This window comes from Thalassophryne amazonica, chromosome 1 (assembly GCF_902500255.1).
Source record: "Thalassophryne amazonica chromosome 1, fThaAma1.1, whole genome shotgun sequence".
NCBI classification, from domain to species: domain Eukaryota; kingdom Metazoa; phylum Chordata; class Actinopteri; order Batrachoidiformes; family Batrachoididae; genus Thalassophryne; species Thalassophryne amazonica.
In genome coordinates, this window is record NC_047103.1 from 4,527,814 (window position 1) to 4,553,566 (window position 25,753).

General features: G+C 40.4%; 2 protein-coding genes across 5 annotated transcripts in view; one reads left to right on the forward strand and one right to left on the reverse strand.

Annotated features, from left to right (window-relative positions):
- rreb1a (ras responsive element binding protein 1a) overlaps nucleotides 1-1,807 on the forward strand; it is a 96,914-nt gene extending 95,107 nt beyond the window's left edge. For all 3 annotated transcript variants that reach the window (XM_034185431.1, XM_034185571.1, XM_034185503.1), the window contains exon 20: nucleotides 37-1,807. In XM_034185431.1, coding sequence (XP_034041322.1) covers nucleotides 37-659 — 623 coding nt within the window. In that variant the 3' untranslated portion in view covers nucleotides 660-1,807. The remainder of the gene's footprint in view (nucleotides 1-36) is intronic.
- rmc1 (regulator of MON1-CCZ1) overlaps nucleotides 1-25,753 on the reverse strand; it is a 44,659-nt gene that overhangs the window by 2,587 nt on the left and 16,319 nt on the right. Inside the window, exons 20-23 of one of the 2 annotated variants that reach the window (XM_034185768.1) lie at nucleotides 19,122-19,259; nucleotides 14,945-15,032; nucleotides 14,880-14,907; nucleotides 3,776-3,780 (exon numbers count right to left, since the gene is read on the reverse strand). In XM_034185768.1, the coding sequence (XP_034041659.1) occupies nucleotides 14,953-15,032; nucleotides 19,122-19,259 (218 nt within the window). In that variant the 3' untranslated portion in view covers nucleotides 3,776-3,780; nucleotides 14,880-14,907; nucleotides 14,945-14,952. Of the gene's footprint in view, nucleotides 1-3,775; nucleotides 3,781-14,364; nucleotides 15,033-19,121; nucleotides 19,260-25,753 lie in introns of those variants that run through there. The other variant, XM_034185700.1, reaches the window with a different exon arrangement.

Genomic DNA, 25,753 nt, shown 5'->3' on the forward strand with positions numbered 1-25,753 from the left:
CAGACCAACATCTCACATGTCCTTCTGTCCCACCAGGCGAGCGGCCGTACCAATGCCAAACCTGCGAGAGGACCTTCACCCTGAAGCACAGCCTGGTCCGCCACCAACGGATCCACCTGAAACTGCGCGGAGCTGATGGCACTGCCGCTGCAAACGATGACATTAGCGAGGACGGAGACTCCTGCACCCCGACTCCGACCTCCACGTGCCCACCTTCAGAGAATGAGAGCGAGTGTGGCGCTGTGGGATCCAAGGAGCTGGAAGAGGCGGAACATAAAGGAGACCACCAGAAGGAGAAGGTGGAGGAGACCAAAGACAAGAACCTGAGGGAAGCCTCTGAGGAACCCACGACGCCCTCTGGGTCCAGTCCAGGTTCAGCTTCAGATGGACCTGACTCACCGACTGCAGACTCATCGCATGTGAAGCAGCAAAGCGGCGCCACCTCGATGCCCAGCCACCAAACTAAAGACAGAAGGTCCGCCGCCGCCTTGACGGCTAGTAAGCCGACGTCGTCTTCCTCCGACTCTCCACCTGAGGATGGAGCGGCAGCCTCCCCCGCTGAGGGCTTCATCCAGGGTCTGCTGGAAATCCACCACCCCAACCCCACCTTGGAACACATCCTGCCCAACGGAGAGCCTCCTCTCGTGCGGGTAGACTGAGGGACGGCGCCCCCTGCTGTCTGCCTAAAGCGGCGTCACCACAGTGCCAATCCACAACTTTTGATGCAAAACCAGTCCGGACAGCCTTTAATCGATGAAAACCTCGTTTTCTTGAAGTGCCTTACTACTAGTTCTACTTCTAAGAGATTTTTTTTTTTTGCGGTATCTTGATCCGCGTTATTTCGGAGGATGGATCTAATTTTATAGCTTTTTATCATGACAATGATTTGCATTAATATTTTTGTGCGGAGAATCTATATTTCAGCAATAAAATAAAGTTACACTTTATAATTGTTATAGGTTTTTGGGGGGGGGTTTGGAGAAATTATGATCAACTTTAGGAGGCGCAGCGAGACAGATGGCGACTTGGAGAGACTGTCCGCCATTTCTTCTTCTATTTAAATCACAGACTGATTGAACTGCTCCTCTGATCTGGATTTAAGAGGAAAAACCCGTCAGGGTGGCAAAAACTGTTGGTTTTTGTTTTATTTTTTCCCTCCTCTGCCAAACATGGCGGCTTGTGGTTACCAAAATTCACCAGTTGTTTCCATGTTGGAGCGGCTGTTAGTAGTTCTGGAGATAAACTAACCCGTAGCAGCTGGTTGAGTTCACGTTGACCAGCGGGTGTCCCGGGACCTGCTGGGAGTCTCGGCTGTGTGGCGGAGGGAGCTGTTTTTTGTTTTTGTAACTGGAACCTGCAGGCGGACGCGGCGTCGTGTTGTGGGTTTGATTGTAAGAACATTCAGGTTTGTGTGGAAATGAACTGACGGCGTGGCGTCCGTCTGTTGCCATGTTTTTGTTAAATCCTACACAGTATGACCTTTAACCTTCTGTGAACTTTGTGTTACTTCGTTTCATCCGTCTTCATTCTCAGTTGACTTCCTGTGGGCAGGGTGGTCTGTGTGCCCCGCCCACTGGTCACATGATGGCTACATGATTTCCTGTGTGATTATCAGTGATGTTTTGGTGTCCTGATGGGAATTCTTTGGTTTTGTGGAATTTTTTTTCCCTCAGTATCTGAACAAATGGAATGTTCACGTGTGCATTCCCGCCTGTCCAGAAGACCTCCGGTGTGCTAACATGTCGTAACGTGCTAACGTGTCGTAGCCGTGGTTCACTTTTACCTCAAACTTTTGCCTACAAACCTTTAAAAAAAAAAAAAAAACGTTGTCGGTAAAAGTTCAAAAATCCAATGTCTTCCTTTCCCGGGAGCAGTCCGCTCATCCGGATTCTCTTACAGGTGGAGAAAGACATTAAAGGCTAAAGTGTCAGAGGGGCCAGTCACAAGCTGGAGTGTAGGTGGCGCTAGAGACTCGCTGGCTTCATACTGGTTTTGTGTAGCGGGTGTTGTGTTGCGGAGATCAAACACGAATGTCACCACTTTGAAGAGACATTTTAGGAAAAGCACATACGGTGTCTTTAATAAGTCGTCACCGCTCGAGACTTTTACACATTAAACAGTTCCGACTTTATCGATTTTTAAAAATATTCTCTTTAACCTTAACAAATGGAAATTCATCTTTAAAAGAATCTAAATTAACTTAAAACATAAAATAACAGATTGCATAAGTATTTGCCTCCTTCAGTGTAACACAACTGGTCAGTTAGAGTTACTCAAGTTATCAGTACGTTGTGTCGGTGCCTAGACCACCAAGAAATGAACTCCAGGCAAAGTTCAAATTAGGAGACGATATGAGAATATTTCCAAAGCTCTGAATATTTGTTAAATTAGCTGGTCGTCCTCAAAAATCGAGTTAACGAGCGTGAGGGAAGCCACCAAAACTCTCATGACGGCTCTGATGGAGTTAAAGCTGTTAACAAAAAAAAACAAGGTGAGTGAAATCCAGGTTTGAGTCATTTCTGCTAAGACAGATTTTTTATTTTGAAGCACAAAACAATAAAAAAACATGAAAAGGCCAAAGAAAGCAAAGACTTTTAAAAGCAGGATATATCGGACGCACAAATGCAGTGTCACTGTTTGTAAGTAGTAAACTATAATCCAGCACTTTACTGGAGCAGGATTTTCCATGTTTGGATTGTGACATGATTAGCTAACATAGTAGCCAGCAACATTTTGAAGTGTATGTGAGGAATACATAGGATTTGATGGCACAAAAACACTATGCCAGTTTAGTTTCACTATGTTAGGTGATTAATTTTTATACAATTTTCAGTGGAAAATTGACATTTAAAAATGTGTGACTGGCCCCATTTAGCTTGTGCAATACGTTAAGACGGTGCTAATCCAGGCTAATTGTTTAGCTATGTATCAACCGTTGTGATAACACCATTGCTAACTTTTAACGACAGCCCTAAACACTAGAACATTTATTCAAAATCAAAATGTCTATCTTCTTCACAGCTAGCATACTCTGAACCATAGTTTAATAAAGGGCTAATGCTAACTAGCTATGATGACTCATCTGGTTTTTCACATTTGGCTCAAGAGATTTAACATAACTCAGGGGTCTGACAGCAGAAAGGTCAAACTGGTCGCTGACCCTGTAGCTAGCACCTTTAAAACCATTTAGCAAACAAGCTAATGGTCTGATTAGCTTCCTTCCAGTATTATCTTAGTGTCTTTAAATTAGGCCATAACTTGATGATAAATTTCTCCGTTTGATCTTTTCCAACACCACTAGGATATTTTTTTTAACCCCTGCATCACAAATGACGTAGCTGATCGTCTTCAACACATTGTTCAGCGTTTTTGGAGTTACGATAAAAGTGTTGAGTCATCGTCATTGAGCGTTTGAGACACAAACGTGGCGTTTAAGACAATCTGTATTTTAGAAATGATAGAGTGAAGAACACACACACACAAACACGCAGCATCTCTGTAGGTCTTCCAGGTGGATGACGGGATGAACGGATGAATGATGGTGAAAAGTGCAACACTACGTTTAGTGTCATTTTTCAGTCTCTCTATCACATTTTTTCTAACTTTGTTGAATCTGGATCACGTGTCAGTCCGACGGGTAGTTTGTTTGATTTTATGTTTTGTGAATATCGCAAATTGTTCTCGTACGTTTTTGTCTCTTGTCTCGATTACAAAAAATCAACCTCAAGCAAAACACGTCAAACCTCTTCAGCTCGTAACGGAACCGTTAGGCCACGAGGTCTGAAACCTTAAAGAACCGACCAAGAGCTGCTGGCAACTGGCACTAACAAATACTACTACTACTAGTACTGTTTTTTCTATTACTACTAGTAGTACTACTACAGGGGAAAACTGCAGAGCAACAAAGTTCCCCTTCATTTGTCCAAAGATTTACTCAAACTGCAAATAATGAACCTGAAACCATGATTTCAAAACAAAAGCACATTTAAAGAGGAACGTTTGAAAACTTGGCCTATCAGAATGTCATCGGTCAACATTCATGCAAAAGCAACTCCACTTCCTGTTTTGGTCTTAATGATATGTGGCCGAACCCTTCTTCAGTCAACTTATGAACCTCCAGAGGGGGCGGGGTCTCTATTTGTGGGCGTGTCTCCCTTGATTGTGGAAGGCGATGTCAGCCATTGGAGTCCAGCAGGTCATTTCACCCCCAAACACTTTTTCCAAGACCTACTTAAGGGTGAAGTCACCTGTGTGGTTGTCCAGAGGGTTTTAACTTTGCTTCCTCTGGGATGCGATGTTGGACTGAAATGTCAAAAGGTCTTTTAAGACTTGATGAAGGTTCTCAGTTACCCGGGCAGAGACATCCAGAAGTAACAGCAGCTGGGATGTCTTCTCTTCAAGATGTTTCACAACTCAACGAAGTGATTCCTCTGGCGTCAGTTGGACGAGTGGTGAGACATCTTTAAGACTGAAGGGTCTCAGTTACCCGGGTGGACATATCTCCAGGTTCATGCTCCACTCATCAGATTTCTTGATGGTCTTCAGACGGTTGATGTGAACTTCTCATTGCCTGCAAGACCAAAACATGAAGCACGGTTGGTTTTGAGGTGGCTTCTAGAATCCTTTTGGAACAATGGGTAGAATTTAATCTATTTCATATAGATTAATAAAGTTGACTTGATTAATATCAAGTCAAGTCGACTTCATTTGTCACTTCTTCTAATAAAGTAGACTTGTCATTAGATAAAGCCGTCAATCCACAAATTCCCGGCTAATGTTATTTTGAGCATTTTTCGTCCAAGAACTCGAGCCTCCTGTTAAAATCCTTCATGACAAAAGTGAACTGGTCTGATGTTTTAACTTGGCCTTTGATGAATATTAGAATTTCTTATTTATTTATTTTTTTTTATCCCTCCCGGTTGTAGCCTTGGTGTTTAAGGGCTGCGTTCTTGGATTACAGTTTTCCTTCTCTCAGATTATCATAAATGGCGAGTTGTCATGACAGCTAAACCCGTACGTGCCGCGGTATACTTTAGAACTATGCAGGCGCTCCTCAGTGTTGGGAGTGACAGCGAGGTTGGCCAATCATTCCTCTCGTACACAGCCTCACCAGCAGAGGTCAGTCTACAGATTAACATTCTGGATTGGCCACTTTGGAATTATGAGATATGGAGTTAAAATTATTTGTAGTTAATACAAGGTCTGTCAATAAAGTATAGGTCCTTTTTATTTTTTTCAAAAACTATATGGATTTCATTCATATGTTTTTACGTCAGACATGCTTGAACCCTCGTGCGCATGCGTGAGTTTTTCCACGCCTGTCGGTGACGTCATTCACGTGTGAGCACTCCTTGTGGGAGGAGTCGTCCAGCCCCTCGTCGGAATTCCTTTGTCTGAGAAGTTGCTGAGAGACTGGCGCTTTGTTTGATCAAAATTTTTTCTAAACCTGTGAGACACATCGAAGTGGACACGGTTCGAAAAATTAAGCTGGTTTTCGGTGAAAATTTTAATGGCTGATGAGAGATTTTGAGGTGATACTGTCGCTTTAAGGACTTCCCACGGTGCGAGACGTCGTGCAGCACTCTCAGGCGCCGTCATCAGCCTGTTTCAAGCTGAAAACCTGGCTGTATTGATCCAGGACGTCGTGAGAGAACAGAGAAGTTTCATCAGAAGTCGGTTTCAGCATTTTATCCGGATATTCCACTGTTAAAGGAGATTTTTTTTTTTAATGAAAGACGTGCGGACGGATTGCAGCGTCGACTCGCAGCCGCCGCGACGCTCCGCCACAGGAAAAACACCTCTGTTGAAAGCCTTAAGAACAAGTTGGAACATGTCCAGCTGTTAAACAATTTCTCATATACTCACTCCACTGAAAGCCATCAAAAGCCGCCTGGATTTTACAAATGGTTATCAACACGGAGGTGTTTTTCCTGTGCCGCTGCACCGCACCGGCTGCGTCCCGACGCGCGGACCCGTCCGCACGTCTTTCATTAAAAAAAATCTCCTTTAACACTGGAATATCCGGATAAAATGCTGAAACCGACTTCTTCTGAAACTTCTGTTCTCTCACGACGTCCTGGATCAATAGAGCCTGAAATGTGGAGGTTTTCAGCTTGAAACAGGCTGATGACGGTGCCTGAGAGCGCTGCGCGACGTCTCGCACCGTGAAAAGTCCTTAAAGCGACAGTATCACCTCAAAATCTCTCATCAGCCGTTAAAATTTTCACCGAAAACCAGCTTAATTTTTCGAACCGTGTCCACTTCGATGTGTCTCACAGGTTTAGAAAAAATTTTGATCAAACAAAGCGCCAGTCTCTCAGCAACTTCTCAGACAAAGGAATTCCGACGAGGGGCTGGACGACTCCTCCCACAAGGAGTGCTCATAGGCGAATGACGTCACCGACAGGCATGGAAAAACTCACACATGCGCACGAGGGTTCAAGCATGTCTGACGTAAAAACATATGAATGAAATCCATATAGTTTTTGAAAAAAATAAAAAGGACCGTTACTTTATGGACAGCCTTGTATGTGAGAGTATTCTGTAATTTTGATGACTTTTTGGGGGGCAGGTCATTGAGCCAATTTTGTTTAAATATGGAACAGTTGAGGTATTTATTTCAAGGACTAACTGGGTGGTGGATTAGTGTTACCGGATTTCCATGTTCGTGATATTTATGCAGCCAACTGCACAACGTAAACATGAAATTCAAGTTAAAACAGACTCATTTGTAAAGTTTTTTTTTTCTTCTCTCTTTCAGTTGATGACCAGTTGCAGCGACCGGGATAGGTTAGTTAGCAACCTAACTAGCAAGCTACGTTTATACCCAATTAAACACATTAACAGTTACTTGAACCATCAAATATTGTTTTACAACTAACTGCAAACTGTTTTGGAATTATTTATACTTAAGGAGATTAGAATTTCAAAAACGGTTTTACGTAGCTTCATGAGCGACAATGTTAGCATCTCAGCAATATCAGCGCTGCTTCTGATTGGTTGATTTTTGGCCGAAAAGTTGTCTGTGTTGTGTGTAAATTGTATTAAAGCATTTTAAATTTACCCTTTTTTTCTGGTTTAAGTTTCACAGCCGTTAATTTTTTCCGCAGTCTGATCCTTCACATTTGCGTTCTGTCTTCCTGTTCCTTTTTGAACACGTGTGTCGGCCTGAACGTGCACGGCCGTATGAATACTGGAGTTGCGTTGGCGTGCACGTGGACTGTTGTTAATGTATTTATTTGGAGCCCAGGCTTGTGTGTGTGTGTGTGTGTTAGTTTCTAGAATGAACTTGAGAAGAAGCCATGTATTAAAAAAATAAATAAAAAAATCAACATTTATGCTGCAGAAGTGTTTTATGGACTAACCGGCTTGCCGTAGCGTGCGGCGGGATGAGCAATAAGAATCCCTCTGAATCCGAAAGCTTTATGTCATTTTCCTGTATATCAGACTCTCTGGACACTTTGGACTCTTTGGGTCTTTTGGTTCTGTTGCTTTCCAGTTTTTAGTTTTGCAGAGATTTTTTTTTTTTTTTTTTTTTTTTTTTTTACTCTATCACATATAAATACGTATAAAACTGTGAAATCTGATGTGTTTGAGGGTGAGTTTTAGGGTTAGAGGGTTTTTTTTCTTGCATGTTAACCTGATTTTTTTTTTTTATTTGATTCTTTCTCTTGTTTTACACATATATGAATATAAAATGATATAATCGCGCTCTCAGGGTCTTTGACAAATCCATTCTGAAAAATACTTTTTATTCTTATTTCCTGAGTTGCGAGTCGTTCTTTGAGTCTTTTTTTTTTTTTAATAATGATTCAGAGTTGTCAATCACTACGTTGAGCACTTGACTGTGAACTCACCACGGTGGAACAGATGTGTTCAATTCCGGGTCTGTATCGTCTAGTTCTATGTCCTCGCCCACTCTTCCATTACTGTGTCAGAGGTCAAAGGGCGCGTCGGCAGATCAATCATGAAGCATTAACACACAATCTGTTGAAGAAATGTGACTTTAAATGTCGACCTGTTCTGTGTTCAGTAACAAACAGCAATAAAGATCATATTAAAGGAAGGTGTGAGAATCAAACCCGACCAGCTTTTGCTCTTCTTTTTCTTCATTATTATTATTACTATTATTATTATTTTTAATCGCTCATGGTACTGGGAGTCCCAAACAGGAAGTGCAAAATTTTGAGTCCACAGTGAAACAGGAAATGTCAAATATCAAACACTTCCTGGATTGACAGAGATCTCATGGAATCTCGTGGGAACTTTTTGTAGCATTGTGTACCACAAAAGTTCTAATCCAGCTTCATAGAAGAAGAAAAGTCTTGGAGCCATATTTGAACCTGAACACGTCTGAACCGTGGACTCCTAATGACACCAAACTTATATTGGTGAGTAAACGACTACACTTTGTGCCAGAAATGAGGTCCGGGTCGTTAAAAGCAGCATTTCTCCTCTCTCTGTTGTTTCCATCCAACTACTATGAGCAAAGCGTTGGGCAGCAGCGCAAAGCTCACTCAGGGTACGGGGTATCCTAAACAGGAAGTGCCAATTTTTCAAATCCACAGTAAAACAGGAAATGTTCAAATGTCAATACTTCCTGGATTGACAGATGAGATCCCATGGAATCTCGCGGGAACACAGTGGCAAGCTCACACTCAAACAGGAAGTGCCAATTTATCAGTCACAGTGAAACAGGAAATGTTGAACACTTCCTGGCATGGGTGGAGCTAGAGCGGAGGCCGGGGTTTCATTGGACTCTCCTGAAATCTGACTGGACACAGATGATTGACATGTCACAGCACCACACATCTGGTTGAAAGACCTACATTTTCAAATCAGAGTCACATTGACTGTTAGGTTCCTCCTGTCCAATAGTTGGTGCCATGTACCACAAGAAGTTCTAATCCACCTTAGTAGAAGAAGAAATTTTGCTCCAGATTTGAACTGAACACGTCGTTTGCACTGTGGACTTTTAATCACACCAAACTTATATTGGTGAGTAAATGACTGTATTTTATGTCAGAAATGAGGTCCAGGTTGTTAAAAGCAGCATTTCTCCTTTAATTCAGGTTGTCTTATATACACATGTTTAAGCTAACAGACAGCAGCTAGTTCACGCTCTGTTGGCTTATTAGTGCAGCAGATAACTGAAACAATCCTTCACATAGTGATACAAGCATCACATTCAGTACAAATACAGCTGGAGCAAAATTAATGGAGCAACTTTAACTTTTGACCCCTGTACAAACTGAAACTGACCTTTGTCACCATTCTTGCTGTTTTTACCTCATAACTATAACATTCAGTCACAGATTGTTCAAACTATACCTTTTTTTGTAATCTTTATGATCAGGTAAATAATGTGTAGTTTTCTATATGATTGGTGCATCTTTTAATTTTGACCCCTGTGTAATTCTTCAGTAGACCCCTACCTGGCTGCCTCTTGAAAATTCAAGTGGCCAATCTGTTTTTTTTTTTTTTAAATAGTTAATGTCTATGGAGTTTTTGTGCCAAATGTGATGTTTGTATCACCATTTGCAGGATTCCACTCTAAATATTCTCTTATCTGCTGCTCTATATATGAGATGTAAGATGCTGCTCCTCACGGTTTCTCAGTTGCCCTCAAAAGTATTGGAACACTTGGTATTTCACACATTTTTAATTTGTTTATTCCATTTCAAATACATTTTTTTTCTAAAATTATCTTCCTTAACTCAACCTGAAAGCAACAACTTGATATAAATGAATTAAAAATCTAAACTCCAGCTTCCTGATGAAGTGGTGTAGAGGAGGATTTTCTTAAAAAAGACGACCTGAAAGATCAACTACAATTTGACAGAAAGTACATTTGAGATGAAAGACTAGATTTGATGTTTTGGTGAAAGAAACTTTTGTATTTCTTCATAATCCAGTCCAAGTCCAAGACATACTGTTCATGTTTCCATCCCCTGACTTGTCTGAAGAAAACTGGCAATAAAACTGATTATTATTTACAGGTTTTATCAAGTTTTAGAGATTTACTTTCAGTTTGAGTTTGAGGAAGATCATTTTAGAAATTATTATTATTTTTTTTTTTTTTGTATTTCTTGTATTTAAAATGGCATAAACAAATTAAAATGTGTGAAATTCCAAGTGTTCCAATATTTCTGGAGGGCACAGTATCCTAACCTTATGATGAGTGCAAAATGAGTGTGGTATTATTACTGTTTGGTTTAAGAAGGTTTAATTTTCACTGTTGCACTTTGTGTCAAATCATAGTCATTCAGTAAGGTATATCAGTAAGGTATATCTTCTATTAAACATTCCAAATCTAAGGTGGAACTCTACTAGTGTTTACTAAGGTACACCTAAATATCTTTAAAAAAAAAAAATTTAAAAGGTGTCTGGTCTTGAGAACCAGGGATGGTAAGTTGAAAAGCTTTTTTATTCCATGGGAACTCTCCCTACTCACCTAAGCAGCTCAAGAATATGGACATCATGTATATAAGTGACATTTACATGACCATTTATGACAATATTGAGATATAATTTGTTCATATTGTACAGCCCTACTGTCAACTAGCTGAAAACTTTGAATATTAATTTACATCTACATTTAAAAATTGCTTACGATACGATACACTTTATTGTCCCTTCCGGGAAATTTGTCTTAGACTCCAAGAGCTGCACAAGTAAAAAGTAAAACTGCCATGACATAATTACATGACTCACACAAATTACATAACTTAATACACACACCAATCATCCATATTGCACATCCCTAATACACATATCCAAATTACACATGCCCGTATTACACAGCGGTCTCCCATAAATAATTCATGCATATTGCACATATCCCTTAAAACACATACCCCTATTGCACAGCCATCTCCCACATATGGTTAAGGAAAATACTAACGGTGAATAAATAACACTAAAATTACAATGCCACCATGTCATTAACGCACAATCCTAGTACCTATCCCAGGAACCATATTTAAGACTCTAATTGATGTGGGCACAAATGAGTTTTTAAAGCGATTCAGTTTGCACTGAGGGACTCTGTATCGCCTACCAGACGGTAGGAGTTCATACTCAGGATAGAGGATGTGAGAAGGATCTGACAAAGCTCGCTGCACTCCTTTGAGAACAGACTGTTCATACATGGACTGCAGGGAAGAGTTTCCCGTCCTCCCTACCACTTTCATAGCAGTCTTCACCAGACGAGCAAGCCTAGATTTTAACTGGACAGAGATTACCGTACCAAGACAACATCCCATACCGGATAATGCTTTCCAGAACAGCCTGATAACACAAAAACAAGATTTTCTGCTCAACCCCAAACACCCTTGAGTCTGAGCAGAAAATATAACCTCTGCTGTAAACGAGAGCATAAGTTATTAACATGCGTTTCCCAGCTGAACTGGTTATCTAAGTAAACGCCTAGATACCTGTAAAAGCTGACCTGATTGACTTTTTCATCATGGATTACCAGAGGGGTATGATCACCAACAGAACGAGGGTCAGTTATCATCTCCTTAGTTTTCTTTACATTTATAGTAAGAAAGTTAGCATCACACCAGTGGACAAAAGACTGCACCTCCTCAAAGTACAGTGATGGATCTGAGTCTTTATGAAGCAGACTGAGGATGGCAGTATCATCAGAAAACTTAAAAACATGATTTCCATGAAACTGGCTAATGCAATCATTAGTATAGAGAGTAAAAAGGACAGGCGAACTGACACAACTCTGAGGTACGCCAGTACTGATGTTTTTAGAATCAGAGATAGTGTTATTAACTCTGACATTTTGAATTCTATCTGTTAAAAAAGAATAAAACCATTTTATAATTACAGGATTTACTGACAGGTGAATTAATTTCTGAATCAGTAAATGAGGCTGTAACGTGTTAAAAGTGGAACTAAAATCAATAAATAAAAGTGGCAGGGGGGTTAAGAGGGCTGTAATTGGGGGGTCAGGTGAAAAGCAAAAAAAGAAAAATGCTTAAAAAGGTGGGGAGTATGGGGGGCAGAGCCCCTCCAGAAGCTGAAAGGTTTCAGTCATGCTCCCAAGAACAATTTTACTGAAAAGGTCTGAAGGATCTAAAGGACATGGTTAGATGGTGAGGAGGTTTTCCAGGCATGTCAGAGGCAAAAAAAGAAAAATGCTTAAAAAGGTGGGGGGTCTGGGGGACAAGTTCCTCAGAAGCTGAAAGGTTTTTGCCATGCTAATGCTCCCCTGAAGCATTAGCTCAAAATAAAGTCTGAAGGACCTAAATGACATGGTGAGATGCTGACAAGCTTTGCTCGTTCATGTCCGTGACATATCGCAACTCTTAAGCAAATTTTCGTTAATGCAGCAAAAGGAAGAGTGCATTTGTGCGCATTTCCATCCACTTGTTACACACTTTTGTGCAAAACGGTTCTTTTTCAAGGGTTTTAGCTCCCCAGCCCCAGTTGCAGCCTAACAAGGTAGTTTAAGACCCTGGAATGACCTGGAATTATATTACTTTCTTTTCTTGGCCTTGAGAAAAAAAAAATTCATCTCTGTAACAAAATCAGGTGAGCAAAGAAGCAGAGGAAATTAAAGTGATGTCCTGTGTGTGTGTGTGTGTGTGTGTGAGAGAAATCAAATGAACAATCCAAACTTTTTTTTTACTATAGTTGAGATTTTCTATCAGTTTGACTTTAAGGAAGACAATTTAAGACATTAGAAAACGGCTGTTTACTCACCAATACAACAAGGAGTCCACGGTTCAGACAATATGTTCAGGTTCAAATGTGGCTCAAAGACTTTTCTTCTTTTATTAAGGTGGAACACAGCACCAACTACTTGTACAGGAGCAACCGAGCAGTAAATGGGTGATTCTTTAACTACGGACACTATTGGCTTTGTAAATGTAATTTCCACCACACCATTGCCTTACAATATAAAGCGCCTTGGGGCAACTGTTTGTTGTGATTTGGCGCTATATACATGTGCTCTGATGTCACTGTTTATCTCCATAGAAACTACCCAAACAATCTTTCATACAAACTGTTTAAAGGGACATTACAGTGTTGTGGTGGAAATTACAGCAATAGTGTGGGACAACTACATTTTGTTTAAAAACACCACAACAGTTGTATGACATTAAATACCCCAATTATGTTTTGATTATTTTACTGATATTTTATTCAGAGATATTTTAAAATATTAGAAAAAACGTTTCTTTACTATTCATTTTTATCATTGAAGATCAAAAGTCTGGGTGTGTGACAAGCACAAAACAGCAATATTTGCATATAATGATGCTGAAAAAGGTGAAAAAGTCATCATAGACTACTAGAACAAATTTAACACACTGTCATTGTAAAGATAACTATAAAAGTGTGAAATTTCCCCCTTTTTCTGTTTTTCATACAGTATGATCAAAGGACATAAGTGCCCGTAGTCTAAGAATCACCCAAATATGTGTCACCGATTTCAAAATGGCTTTTTTTTTTTCTTCAACCAGATGTGCGTTGCTGTGACATGTCAATCATCTGGGTGGCACCTGGAGTATCCAATCAGATTTCAGGGGAGTCCGGTGCAACTCAACTCCACCCACACCAGGAAGTGTTCAACATTTGACATTTCCTGTTTCACTGTGGACTCAAAATTTAGCACTTCCTGTTTCTCAACCTCCCACCGAATTCCCGTGAGATCCCAAGAGCTCGTTTATTGTCAAACCAGGAAGTGTTCAACAGTTGACTAAAAAAAATTTAAAGAGACAAAAAGTTACACAGAAACCTTACAGAGGATTAATGCAACAGCAAAAACAATGTACCAAAGAACAGGTAAATTAAAAAAAGATCAAAACAGGGGAATTTATATATATATATATATATATATATATATATATATATATATATAAACTTTCCAAAGTTAAACACTTGACATTTCCTGTTTTACTGGGGACTCAAACTTTGGCACTTCCTGTTTCAGTCAACTTGCCGAGTTACCACAAAATCTTCTATATGTCACTGCAACTGGTGGTGCTCAGATTCTGGTAAACGGGTCACGCTGTTGTCTGTCTTCTGCAATGGTCCATCTCCAGATGTCCAGTGTGAGAACAATAGTGACACCTTGTGGTGGTTGACTCAGGAGGCAGACGTGTGTCCTTGTCATGGTCCTTTCCTCACCAACATTTTCTCAGGTGAACTCCTTTCACATCAGACTTTAAGTACTTGAACAAACTCATTTTTAAGTTGGGTCCATAAATATTTGGACAGGAACTGTTTTATAACGTTGACCTGGACGCAAACACAACTATGTTGAAATAAGAGCCCAGGTGTTCTTGTAAATTTAAAGTTAGCTTTAATTTAAGGAAAAAAAAAAAAAAAAAAAAAAACATTTAAGAACTGTAGACATTTTTATACAGTCGATCCATTTTCCATAAATATTTGGACAAAGTAAACACATCAGGATGGACACAAACATTTACAATCAGTCTGGTGCTGTGTGGCTGAAGGAAGCAGTTCTCAATAACTGACCGAGCGAGGAGACGAGTGAGGGAAGCCACCAAGACATCTCTGCAGTTAAAGGTGTACAGAAAGCAAAAACCAAATATCATGTGATATTTTAACACTGTTTGAGTAAAATGTGGTCTAACAGCAGTGAGTGAAATATTAATTCTTTAATCTTATGGACGTTGGACAGTTTGTGGTCAGTGTCCTTAAAGGACCATCAACATTTTACAAACACGATTTCTCCAAACGTTCTAACTGGAATGATGAAGAACAAACAGGTTTCCTCCTTTAAAACAAAATAAAAAATTCAGATTGTGGCGTGTGAAAAGTTTTCCGTTCTTTACTGCAGCACCTGAACCGTCTGAAGGGCTGATTTCAAACAGAAGAAGAAAAACTCTTCAGACTCTTCTTGCTGAGCGCCCCCTGGAGGTCAGAGCTTCACATTAAATGTGGTTTCTGCATGTTAGTTGTCTGTGTTCATACGGTGGCAGCTTTCATCAATGCCTGTTCTCCAAACAGCTGTTTGAAGTGAACCATGTGCTCCTCACAGTGTTCTCCTGCTCACAAACAAACAAACATACATACATCAGGGCACTGGGACTGGAAGCCAGTGAAGAGACACCAAAATGGGTGTAATGTGGTCAAACCTGCTTCATGTCAAAAGTCTGGCAGTGAGTTTAAACTATCCACAACTCTGTCTACTGACTGGGTATTTGCCAAATGTGAAGCTAAGACATCAGGCAATCTAGCTTCAAGTTCAGTCTTAGTTGAGGAGTTGATGCATCGCCGTAGTGATAAATAAGGTTGTTCCACTAAATACGGCAGCGAAACTGTAAATGTAATGAGTGATCAGAGACCACTGATGTAAGAGGCATGATGTCAATATTCGTGACAGCAAAACCACGTGTGAGAACCAAATCCAGGGTATTTCCACTAATGTGTAATGTCAAATCCTGAATGCACTGCTGAAATTCTAATGCATCCACAATTTCCATAAATGATTTCCAGAGGGGATCAGAAGGCTTATTTATATGAATGTTAAAGTCACCAATAATCAGAATGTTATCTGCCCTAGTCAACACATTAGAAATAAACTCACCAAATATATCTAAGAATTCATAGTATGGGCCAGGGAGCCTATACACAGTGACAAAGTAATACGGCTGATTTTTATTCTTCTGACATTGGCAATACGTAGCATTGTGGGAAAAGCGGAGAATCAGCTGTTCAAACAAATTATATTTATGACCCCCAACAGCTAATAAACTAAACCTGGATTTATAGATAAGAGCAATACCCCCGCCTTGCTTTGCATCACGAGGGACGTGACTAAATGTATATGCTGGTGGGCAGGCCTCATTTAAGGGGAGGACAGCTATAGGTTTAAGCCAGGTTTCACATAACCCAATTATATCTAAGTGATGATCAATAATTAGATAATTAATCAATAATGATTTTGAGGACAGTGATCTTATGTTAATGAGACCCAGACTAAGGACCTCAGTGGGGTTGACAGTTGGACTGTTTGGATTTAGGGATGGTTCCAGAGAAGCCTATGTAAGATGCCTGGAAGTAGGTTTAGGTTTGAGACATTCCACCCGGGTTACAGGTAGCAGACACAAAATATTTGATATTGCTGGAACAGCCAATGGACAATCATCAATTTCAACATCATCCAATGTAGTAATGGGTACTAAGTTTGCAAAGCATATCCCTCTATGATTTTTATGGACACGTCTATGGAAACAGGCCACAATCTCTACTTGATGAATTTCCCTCCCTGCCACATAAACTACACTATCAACATAGTGGATTTTCTGCACCAATTTCTCCACTAAGCTAATGGATTCCACATCCACATTTGTCATAAGCATTGCAGGGTCCCTAATCACCTGCTCTGTGGCCTGCTCTAAAGTCCTAATGTTACACCCCCCCCCCCCCGTAGAGCTCTATCTACACTCAACAAAAAATATAAACGCAACACTTTTGGTTTTGCTCCCATTTTGTATGAGATGAACTCAAAGATCTAAAACTGTTTCCACATACACAATATCACCATTTCCCTCAAATATTGTTCACAAACCAGTCTAAATCTGTGATAGTGAGCACTTCTTTGCTGAGATAATCCATCCCACCTCACAGGTGTGCCATATCAAGATGCTGATTAGACACCATGATTAGTGCACAGGTGTGCCTTAGACTGTCCACAATAAAAGGCCACTCTGAAAGGTGCAGTTTTGTTTTATTGGGGGGATACCAGTCAGTATCTGGTGTGACCACCATTTGCCTCATGCAGTGCAATACATTTCCTTCACATAGAGTTGATCAGGTTGTCAATTGTGGCCTGTGGAATGTTGGTCCACTCCTCTTCAATGGCTGTGCGAAGTTGCTGGATATTGGCAGGAACTGGTACACGCTGTCGTATACGCCGGTCCAGAGCATCCCAAACATGCTCAATGGGTGACATGTCCGGTGAGTATGCCGGCCATGCAAGAACTGGGACATTTTCAGCTTCCAAGAATTGTGTACAGATCCCTGCAACATGTGGCCGTGCATTATCCTGCTGCAACATGAGGTGATGTTCTTGGATGTATGGCACAACAATGGGCCTCAGGATCTCGTCACGGTATCTCTGGGCATTCAAAATGCCATCAATAAAATGCACCTGTGTTCTTCGTCCATAACAGACACCTGCCCATACCATAACCCCACAGCTACCATGGGCCACTCGATCCACAACATTGACATCAGAAAACCGCTCACCCACACGATGCCACACACGCTGTCTGCCATCTGCCCTGGACACTGTGAACCGGGATTCATCCATGAAGAGAACACCTCTCCAACGTGCCAAACGCCAGTGAATGTGAGCATTTGCCCACTCAAGTCGGTTACGATGACGAACTGGAGTCAGGTCGAGACCCCGATGAGGACGACGAGCATGCAGATGAGCTTCCCTGAGATGGTTTCTGACAGTTTATGCAGAAATTCTTTAGTTATGCAAACCGATTGTTTCCGAGTGGCTGGTCTCAGACGATCTTGGAGGTGAACATGCTGGATGTGGAGGTCCTGGGCTGGTGTGGTTACACATGGTCTGCGGTTGTGAGGCTGGTTGGATGTACTGCCAAATTCTCTGAAACGCCTTTGGAGACGGCTTATGGTAGAGAAATGAACATTCAATATGCGAGCAACAGTTCTGGTTGACATTCCTGCTGTCAGCATGCCAATTGCACGCTCCCTCAAATCTTGCGACATCTGTGGCATTGTGCTGTGTGATAAAATTGCACCTTTCAGAGTGGCCTTTTATTGTGGGCAGTCTAAGGCACATCTGTGCACTAATCATGGTGTCTAATCAGCATCTTGGTATGGCACACCTGTGAGGTGGGATGGATTATCTCAGCAAAGGAGAAGTGCTCACTATCACAGATTTAGACTGGTTTGTGAACAATATTTGAGAGAAATGGTGATATTGTGTATGTGGAAAAAGTTTTAGATCTTTGAGTTCATCTCATACAAAATGGGAGCAAAACCAAAAGTGTTGCGTTTATATTTTTGTTGAGTATATGTTCGCAGACAAGATGGCGGCACCTTCACCAGTTGGGTGAAGGCCAACCTGCATCAGCAAGCCACAGCAGCCCCAAAACAAAGGCCAGTTATCAATAAAACTAAAGCCTTGCTGTCTACAATACTGTGCTAGCCACCTATTTAATGATGTCAGCCTGCTAAACGCCTCATCATTACCCCGGGAGGGGAGGAGACCAGAGACTATTAATTGGTGCTGACACATCTTTCAGACAAGGTCACAAGTCCTCTCTCTATCCATTTTTGTGACTTCGGAGTGCTTCATCCTGACATCATTGGCACTGATGTGAATAACCATGTGGCTATATCTAGTGTCATGTTCCTTCGTCTGTCTACCCTTTTGCAGCATCAGCTCCCTGACATGAGAGGCAGTATTGGGAGCTCTGGCCCCAGGAATACATTTAACATCAGCCAGCATCTGTAACAACTTTGCGAGTGATGGAATCCCCTATCACTAAAGCCCGGTGTGTTGGCCTGGAGATAGAAGTGAAAGTCATCTGTAGGCTTAAAGGACTAACAGGCACATCCAAGGGAGAAAACCGGTTCTCAGTGGCGAGTGTGATCGGGATACCACAAGCGGGCACCAAGCCCTACGTGACGTTGTCCACTTAACTATGGTCCGAAAGCCATCATCCACAGCAAGTGATTCTGGGCTAATGCTAATGGGCACACTAGCTGGCCCAACACTAACCTTGTCTGGAGTGCCCGTAACATCCAACTCCACTGAACTAAGAAGCTGTTCTAACTTACGGACACGGCTCTCTAAAAGAGCCACCCTATCTGCCAGCATCACGTAGGCTTAATGTAAAGTGTAAAGCAATGTACTTTGTACACCAGAAAATTCAAGTGTAGCCAAGCGAGCGCGAGCTAACCGCTAACGAAAATGCTAATCTAACCACTTTTAGATTCATACAGGAATAGAACATTGAGCTACAATTCACAAGTTACACTGAAAAACTAACAGAAGTATTAATCTGGTAGTAACAGTAAAAAATAAAATAAATAAAATGGATTGGTTGGTTTGTTTGTGTTTGTGGTTTTTGTTGGGTTGCACGCTCTCTAACCGGAGGTGAAGGCGGGGTTTCCTCTGAGACGCTGGTTCCTCTGCTGGAAAAATCTGAAAACTGTGTAAAACAACATGTGGTCCTCGGTCTGTCGAGCTGCATCCAGAAACTTCCTGGCTGAGATGTTGTCATGGCCACCTGATCCAAAACCAACCAGACCACAGTCCACAAAACAAACACCTTCAGAGAAAAGCAGACAAACTGTACTCTTGTGGACTGTAAAGCCCCGGTCACATGGCACTAACGAAGGATACCAAAACGAAACAAGAAATCTGGACTTGCGTTGATTTTTGGAGACATCGTTCGTCGTTCAGCAACTGTTAAAAAATGTGAACGAATCCTAACGACAACCTTGATTCCCCTCTCTCTCTCTCAGCACAGACTCGCTGCAGAAATGGTCACACGCTGGCGCTTCATTTTGATTTTGTTCATAAGTGTCACGGTGGCCGTTCACTTAGTTTTTCTTATGTTAGTTTCGGTTTTGTTTCTTTTCTGCGCTCTGCACTCGCAAGCTTTTCGGTGATGGGAGAAGTCCAGACTCATTCGTCCACTTTTTCTCGACGATTTGTGACTTTTTTCCTTCGTTTAGCTAACGCCGTGTGACCGGGCCCTTAAGTCACATTTTATTTTGTATTATATTATATTGTGAAGACTTCGCGTCCATCTGTCCGTCTGTGTTCAGAATAAGCCCAGTCCTCTTACTCTCAGTCTTCAAATTCAGAGGGAACATTCTTAGGACACAGACCTTGGACAAGTTCAAAGATGACTAACCTTGACCTACAGTAGTGTTCAGAATAATAGTAGCGCTATGTGACTAAAAAGATTAATCCAGGTTTTGAGTATATTTCTTATTGTTACCTGGGAAACAAGGTACCAGTAGGTTCAGTAGATTCTCACAAATCCAACAAGACCAAGCATTCATGATATGCACACTCTTAAGGCTATGAAATTGGGCTATTAGTAAAAAAAAAAGTAGAAAAGGGGGTGTTGACAATAATAGTAGTGTGGCATTCAGTCAGAGAGTTCATCAATTTTCTGGAACAAACAGGTGTGAATCAGGTGTCCCCTATGTAAGGATGAAGCCAGCACCTGAAAACCTGAGGAAAATGGGACGTTCAAGACATTGTTTAGAAGAACAGCGTAGTTTGATTAAAAAGTTGAATGGAGAGGGGAAAACTTATAAGCAGGTGCAAAAAATTATAGGCTGTTCATCTACAATGATCTCCAATGCTTTAAAATGGATTTTAAAAAAAAACAGAGATGTGTGGAAGAAAACGGAGAACCACCATCAAAATGGATAGAAGAATAACCAGAATGGCAAAGGATCACCCATTGATCAGCTCCAGGATGATCAAAGACGGTCTTGAGTTACCTGTAAGTGCTGTGACAGTTAGAAGACGCCTGTGGGAAGCTAATTTATTTGCAAGAATCCCCGGCAAAGTCCCTCTGTTAAATAAAAGACGTGCAGAACAGGTTACAATTTGCCAAAGAACACATCAACTGGACTAAAGAGAAATGGAGGAATATTTTGTGGACTGATGAGAGTAAAATTGTTCTTTTTGGGTCCAAGGGCCGCAGACAGTTTGTGAGACGACCCCCAAACTCTGAATTCAAGCCACAGTTCACAGTGAAGCATGGTGGTGCAAGCATCATGATATGGGCATGTTTCTCCTACTATGGTGTTGGGCCTGTATATCACATACCAGGTATCATGGATCAGTTTGGATATGTCAAAATACTTGAAGAGGTCATGTTGCCTTATGCTGAAGAGGACATGCCCTTGAAATGGGTGTTTCAACAAGACAATGACCCCAAGCACACTAGTAAACCAGCAAAATCTTGGTTCCAAACCAACAAAATTAATGCCTCGCAGATGTGAAGAAATCATGAAAAACTGTGGTTATACAACTAAATACTAGTTTAGTGATTCACAGGATTGCTAAAAAAGCAGTTTGAGCATAATAGTTTTGAGTTTGTAGCATCAACAGCAGATGCTACTATTATTGTGAACACCCCCTTTTCTACTTTTTTTTTTTACCAATAGCCCAATTTCATAGCCTTAAGAGTGTTTCTATCTATTTAAGCATAAAAATTCAAAAAGAAAAAAATAATATAGCACCTTCAACTGCACCACAGACTAAAACAGTTAAATGTGGTTTAATAAACATTAGGTCTCTCTCTTCTAAGTCCCTGTTAGTAAATGATATAATAATTGATCAACATATTGATTTATTCTGCCTAACAGAAACCTGGTTACAGCAGAATGAATATGTTAGTTTAAATGAGTCAACACCCCCGAGTCACACTAACTGTCAGAATGCTCGTAGCACGGGCCGAGGAGGAGGATTAGCAGCAATCTTCCACTCCAGCTTATTAATTAATCAAAAACCCAGACAGAGCTTTAATTCATTTGAAAGCTTGACTCTTAGTCTTGTCCATCCAAATTGGAAGTCCCAAAAACCAGTTTTATTTGTTGTTATCTATCGTCCACCTGGTCGTTACTGTGAGTTTCTCTGTGAATTTTCAGACCTTTTGTCTGACTTATTGCTTAGCTCAGATAAGATAATTATAGTGGGCGATTTTAACATCCACATAGGAGGAACTGGAACTTTTGTTTGGTGCCGTTCCAATGAGATTCATAAAGATGACTGCCTGAAGAGAACATGTAAATTTCCACAGTCATTGATGGTATGGGGCTGCATGTCAGGTAAAGGCACTGGGGAGATGGCTGTCATTACATCATCAATAAATGCACAAGTTTATGTTGATATTTTGGACAATTTTCTTATCCCATCAATTGAAAGGATGCTTGGGGATGATGAAATCATTTTTCAAGATGATAATGCATCTTGCCATAGAGCAAAACTGTGAAAACATTCCTTGCAAAAAGACACATGGGGTCAATGTCATGGCCTGCAAATAGTCTGGATCTTAATCCAATTGAAAATCTTTGGTGGAAGTTGAAGAAAATGGTCCATGACAAGGCTCCAACCTGCAAAGCTGATCTGGAAACAGCAATCAGAGAAAGTTGGAGCCAGATTGATGAAGAGTACTGTTTGTCACTCATTAAGTCCATGCCTCAGAGACTGCAAGCTGTTATAAAAGCCAGAGGTGGTGCAACAAAATACTAGTGATGTGTTGGAGCATTCTTTTGTTTTTCATGATTCCATAATTTTTTCCTAAGAATTGAGTGATTCCATATTTTTTTCACTCTGCTTGGTCTAAAAAAGTAACCGTTACTGACTGCCACAATTATTTTTCCTGATTTCTTATAGTGTTTCTTAAAGCCAGAAAGTTGCCATTTGAAATCAATCAATCAATCAATTTTTTTATATAGCGCCAAATCACAACAGTTGCCCCAAGGCGCTTTATATTGTAAGGCAAGGCCATACAATAATTATGTAAAACCCCAACGGTCAAAACGACCCCCTGTGAGCAAGCACTTGGCTACAGTGGGAAGGAAAAACTCCCTTTTAACAGGAAGAAACCTCCAGCAGAACCAGGCTCAGGGAGGCTGAAATGACTTTAGTTTTGTGTCATGTCTGTGATCTGCTTTTTTTCTACAAAATTAAACAACTGAATGAACATCCGCCGAGGCCGGTGATTCCATAATTTTTGCCAGGGGTTGTATTTTGTTGCACCACCTCTGGCTTTTATAACAGCTTGCAGTCTCTGAGGCATGGACTTAATGAGTGACAAACAGTACTCTTCATCAATCTGGCTCCAACTTTCTCTGATTGCTGTTGCCAGATCAGCTTTGCAGGTTGGAGCCTTGTCATGGACCATTTTCTTCAACTTCCAAAGATTTTCAATTGGATTAAGTTCCGGACTATTTGCAGGCCATGACATTGACCCTATGTGTCTTTTTGCAAGGAATGTTTTCACAGTTTTTGCTCTATGGCAAGATGCATTATCATCTTGAAAAATGATTTCATCATCCCCAAACATCCTTTTAATTGATGGGATAAGAAAAGTGTCCAAAATATCAACGTAAACTTGTGCGTTTATTGATGTAATGACAGCCATCTCCCCAGTGCCTTTACCTGACATGCAGCCCCATATCATCAATGACTGTGGAAATTTACATGTTCTCTTCAGGCAGTCATCTTTATAAATCTCATTGGAACGGCACCAAACAAAAGTTCCAGCATCATCACCTTGCCCAATGCAGATTCGAGATTCATCACTGAATATGACTTTCATCCAGTCATCCACAGTCCACGATTGCTTTTCCTTAGCCCATTGTAATCTTGTTTTTTTCTGTTTAGGTGTTAATGATGGCTTTCGTTTAGCTTTTCTGTATGTAAATCCCATTTCCTTTAGGTGGTTTCTTACAGTTCGGTCACAGATGTTGACTCCAGTTTCCTCCCATTCGTTCCTCATTTGTTTTGTTGTGCATTTTCGATTTTTGAGACATATTGCTTTAAGTTTTCTGTCTTGACGCTTTGATGTCTTCCTTGGTCTACCAGTATGTTTGCCTTTAACAACCTTCCCATGTTTGTATTTGGTCCAGAGTTTAGACACAGCTGACTGTGAACAACCAACATCTTTTGCAACATTGCATGATGATTTACCCTCTTTTAAGAGTTTGATAATCCTCTCCTTTGTTTCAATTGACATCTCTCGTGTTGGAGCCATGATTCATGTCCGTCCACTTGGTGCAACAGCTCTCCAAGGTGTGATCACTCCTTTTTAGATGCAGACTAATGAGCAGATCTGATTTGATGCAGGTGTTAGTTTTGAGGATGAAAATTTACAGGGTGATTCCATAATTTTTTCCTCAGAATTGAGTGATTCCATATTTTTTCCCTATGCTTGGTCTAAAAAAAGTAACCGTTACTGACTGCCACAATTATTTTTCCTGATTTCTTATAGTGTTTCTTAAAGCCAGAAAGCTGCCATTTGAAATTACTTTAGTTTTGTGTCATGTCTGTGATCTGCTTTTTTTCTACAAAATTAAACAACTGAATGAACATCCTCCGAGGCCAATGATTCCATAATTTTTGCCAGGGGTTGTAGAACAGAATTTAAAATTCTTCTTCTTACTTATAAGGTTTTGAATAATCAGGTCCCATCTTATCTTAGGGACCTCATAGTACCATATCACCCCAGTAGAGCGCCTTGGGGCCACTGTTGTGATTTGGCGCTATATAAATAAAACTGATTTGATTTTAAGAGTGTGCACATCATGAATGCTTGGTCTTGTTGGATTTGTGAGAATCTACTGGTACCTTGTTTCCCATGTAACAATAAGAAATATATTCAAAACCTGGATTACTCTTTTTAGTCACATAGCACTACTATTATTCTGAACACTACTGTATTTTAAGAGGTTAAAAAGTCACCTTCTGTTTCAATCTGGTTTTTGAGTGGCGGGGGATGACAGCCAATCAGAATAGAGCTGCACTGTGACATCAGTTGTTGCTCTCTCCAAAACCACGTTGTTTTGTGTGTTTATATACATGTTTCTCACATATTATGTAAAAGATGAGAAATAAACACTTCTAAAACTGAAAATGCTGTTTTTGTAACCTGATAACACCTCTGGAGTCATTTACAAGACATTTTTGCAGACGTTGGCGTGCTGCATGCTAACTTCTGCTGACTCAAAGCTAAGTTTCTATGGAGTTAAATTTGTCTTGTTAATACCTGCAAATGCACAGAGGCTGATCTACAAATATTCCTCAATTTGCACAACTTCCACTTTTGTCAAAAGCTCATGTGTACACACACACACACACACACACACACACACACGTAAATATTGTTTTTGATTGATTGAGGGGCTTTACTGAAATATTGACAAATTGTACATAAGACAACTGGACCTTAATAATTAAACAACTGCAAATTATAAATAAAATGCTCATATGGCTGGGGGTATTTTAGCACTGTGTTATATTTACTTGCTCTCAAACTGAAGGAGCACACTCTAGAATAAATGGGAGAAAATAAAACCTATTTTTGGGCGTTTTTGACTTCTTTTGGTTTTACCTTCATAATTTACCTTAAAAAAAACTTTACCTGACCTTGTTTGGTGTCTTTTTTTTTTCAGCACAACCTCACCTGTGCGACTTTACAGTTTTTCTTTCATTCTGACAAACTGCATTAAAACAGTGACACAATATTCACCCCAAAACTTGAATCAGAATAAAGTTTTGTTTTTTTTTTTTAACTGTGAAAATCTGAAATATGTTTAATGAATCATTTTCATAACTTGGAATGTAAAAATAAATTGTAAACTTCAAAAATATACAGGGTGGGCTAATACAATGTTACCACTTTTTGATCGTACACAAGTTTTTGAAAAATTTTATTTACAGACTTGTAACAGAAGCATCAAATTAACATTTGATACCAAAGGTTTCCTACTTTGTCTCTTGTTTTGTGTACAGTTCAATAATTGATGACATGTTCAATCCACACTCCTCTTCTTTGGATAACAGCTGCAACACGCATGATGACATTACCACACATCAAGAGGGATTCTCCAAATTTTTGTTTTTTTGGAAATTGTACGAATTAAAAAAGTGGTAACATTTTACTGGCCCACCCTGTATATAAAATGTAACAAAAAGTTAGACCCAACAATTCACATTAAAATGCAGGAAACGCTTCAGCATTTTTTGTGG